The sequence below is a fragment of the Onychomys torridus genome, chromosome X (assembly GCF_903995425.1).
Source record: "Onychomys torridus chromosome X, mOncTor1.1, whole genome shotgun sequence".
NCBI classification, from domain to species: domain Eukaryota; kingdom Metazoa; phylum Chordata; class Mammalia; order Rodentia; family Cricetidae; genus Onychomys; species Onychomys torridus.
Window position 1 is genome coordinate 12,526,649 of NC_050466.1, and position 2,174 is coordinate 12,528,822.

The 2,174-nt window shown below is 49.0% G+C and overlaps 1 protein-coding gene across 1 annotated transcript; it reads left to right on the top strand.

Moving 5' to 3' along the window:
* Positions 1–916: 916 nt before the first annotated feature.
* LOC118573986 (ribosome biogenesis protein NOP53-like) lies at positions 917–1,951 on the top strand (the record flags this gene model as incomplete). The annotated part of the gene is given in 1 exon segment (XM_036174586.1): positions 917–1,951. A coding segment is annotated over 1 exon segment (1,035 nt), but the record flags the coding sequence as incomplete, so codon positions are not given.
* Positions 1,952–2,174: the final 223 nt, after the last annotated feature.

The window sequence follows — 2,174 nt, forward strand, 5'->3', positions numbered from 1 at the left end:
CCCAACCCTCCACCAGAGGATACACCAGCCACCAGAACTGAAGGTAGGTCACCTGCCCTTGAACTATCCTCACTCAGTGCCCACCCAGCCTACCCCCAATCATCCCACTCCTCTCCATCATCATATACCCTCCCCCAACTCAATCAGAGGACCTCCAGCTGAACCATAGACCAGACTAGCCTCCAGAACTCCAGCCTACAACTCAAACCAAAAGCCCTTGCTCTACCACAGGTCACACTGGCTATCAGAAGTCCCTCTACTCAATCACAGGCCATTCTGGCCAAAAGACCAGAGAGGAAACAAAACCCAAGGAAGAAAACACCCATCCAACAAAGACAAACTCAGAAATCCACACCTAGACCTATAATCACTCCAAATCCAGATGCCTAAACACTGGTGTAAGAACATAATCAATGACAGCCAATACAGTATGGCATCACCAGAGCTCACCCACCCTATCACAGCAAACCCTGAATATTCCAACAGAGATGAAGCAAAGAAAAAGGCATAAAAACCAACATTATGGAGATGATAGAGGTCCTTAAAGAGGAAATGAATAAATTCTTTAAAGAAATTCAAGAAAAAAATGAACTATTGAAGAAAACAAAACTGTTCAAGACCTGAAAATGGAAATAGAAGCCATAAAGAAAACCCAAACTCAGGGGATTCTGGAAATGGAAAATTTAGGTAAGTGAATAGGAACTACAAGGGGCAAGCTTCACCAACAGAATACAAGAGATGGAAGAGAGAATCTCAGGCATTGAAGATTGTTAGAAGACATAGATACATTGGCCTAAGAAAATGGTAAGTTTGTTTGTTTGTTTGTTTGTTTGTTTTTACTGGAGCTGAGGACCAAACCCAGGGCCTTGTGCTTGCTAAGCAAGCACTCTACCACTGAGCTAAATGTTAAATTTTAAAAATTCCTGGGGCGGCGGGAAGTAACAACAGCGGTGAGAAGTGCGGTTCGAAAAGCCATGCGGACTCTGGCTTCCTGGGGCTGCAGCCCACCTCGATGGATGTGGCTCTGAGGCAGCAGGGCCCCAGAACCAAGAAGCCCGGCTGGAGGAGGCTCGCTGAGGAGCTGCCACTGGGGATAGAGATAGACTGGTTCCTAGAAGATGTACGACTGCAGGAGCGCACGACCTGTGGCTTGTTGGCCAAGGCCCCAAATGAAAAGCTCTTCTTCGTGGACACTGGATCCAAGAAAAAAGAACGGAGCAAGAAGAGGACCTGGGTCCAGAAGAAGTCACAGCATCTCCAGAAACCCCTACGGGTTGACTTTGCCCTTGAGAATCATTCTAAGATCCCTGCTCCCAAAGACATCCTTGCACACCAGGTCCCCAATGCCTAGAAGCTCAGGCGAAAGGAGGAGCTATGGGAGAAGCTGGCAAAGCAGGGTGAGCTGCCCAGGGAGGTGCACAAGGCACAGGCCCAGCTCCTCAGCCCTCCTGCACCAAAGGCCAAACCTGGGCTACAGGACATCATTGAGTGGCCCTTCTATGAACTCTGGAACCCAAACAACCCTCTGGACAAGCTGTTGGTTGGTCAGGACACGGTTTTTTCTGGAGCAGACCAAGAAGAAGGCATGAGGCGGCCACCACGCCTCCACATCAAGCCCTACCCGGTGCCTGCAGTAGAGGTGATTCCTGCAGGAGCCTCCTACAACCTGACCTTTGAAGATCACCAGGCCCTGCTTCGAGAGACCCATGAGGTGGAGCTGCAGTGTGAGAAAGTGGCAGAAAAGCTGGAGCGACAGCTGGCCCTGCCCACCACAGAGCAAGCTGCCACCCAGGAGTCTGTGTTTCAGGAGATGTGTGAGGGCCTGCTGGAGGGGTCTGATGGCGAGGATGAGCCAGGCTGTGTTGAGCGGCCAGAGGCTGATGATGGGGCCAATGAGACCTCACCCACTGGCCCTGCTGGTGCTGAGAAGAGGATGGAGAAGAAGACAGAGCAGGAAATCTGGAACACTTTGAAAAGACCAAACCTGAGAAAAATAGGAATAGAAGGAGAAGAATCCTAGCTCCAAGGCTCAGAAAATATTTTCAACAAAATCATGAAAGAAAATTTTCCTAACCTAAAGAAGGACGTGCCTATAGAGGTAAAAGAAGCATACAGAACACCAAATAGATTGGAACAGAAGAGAAAGTCTCCTTGGTACATAATAATCAAAACAC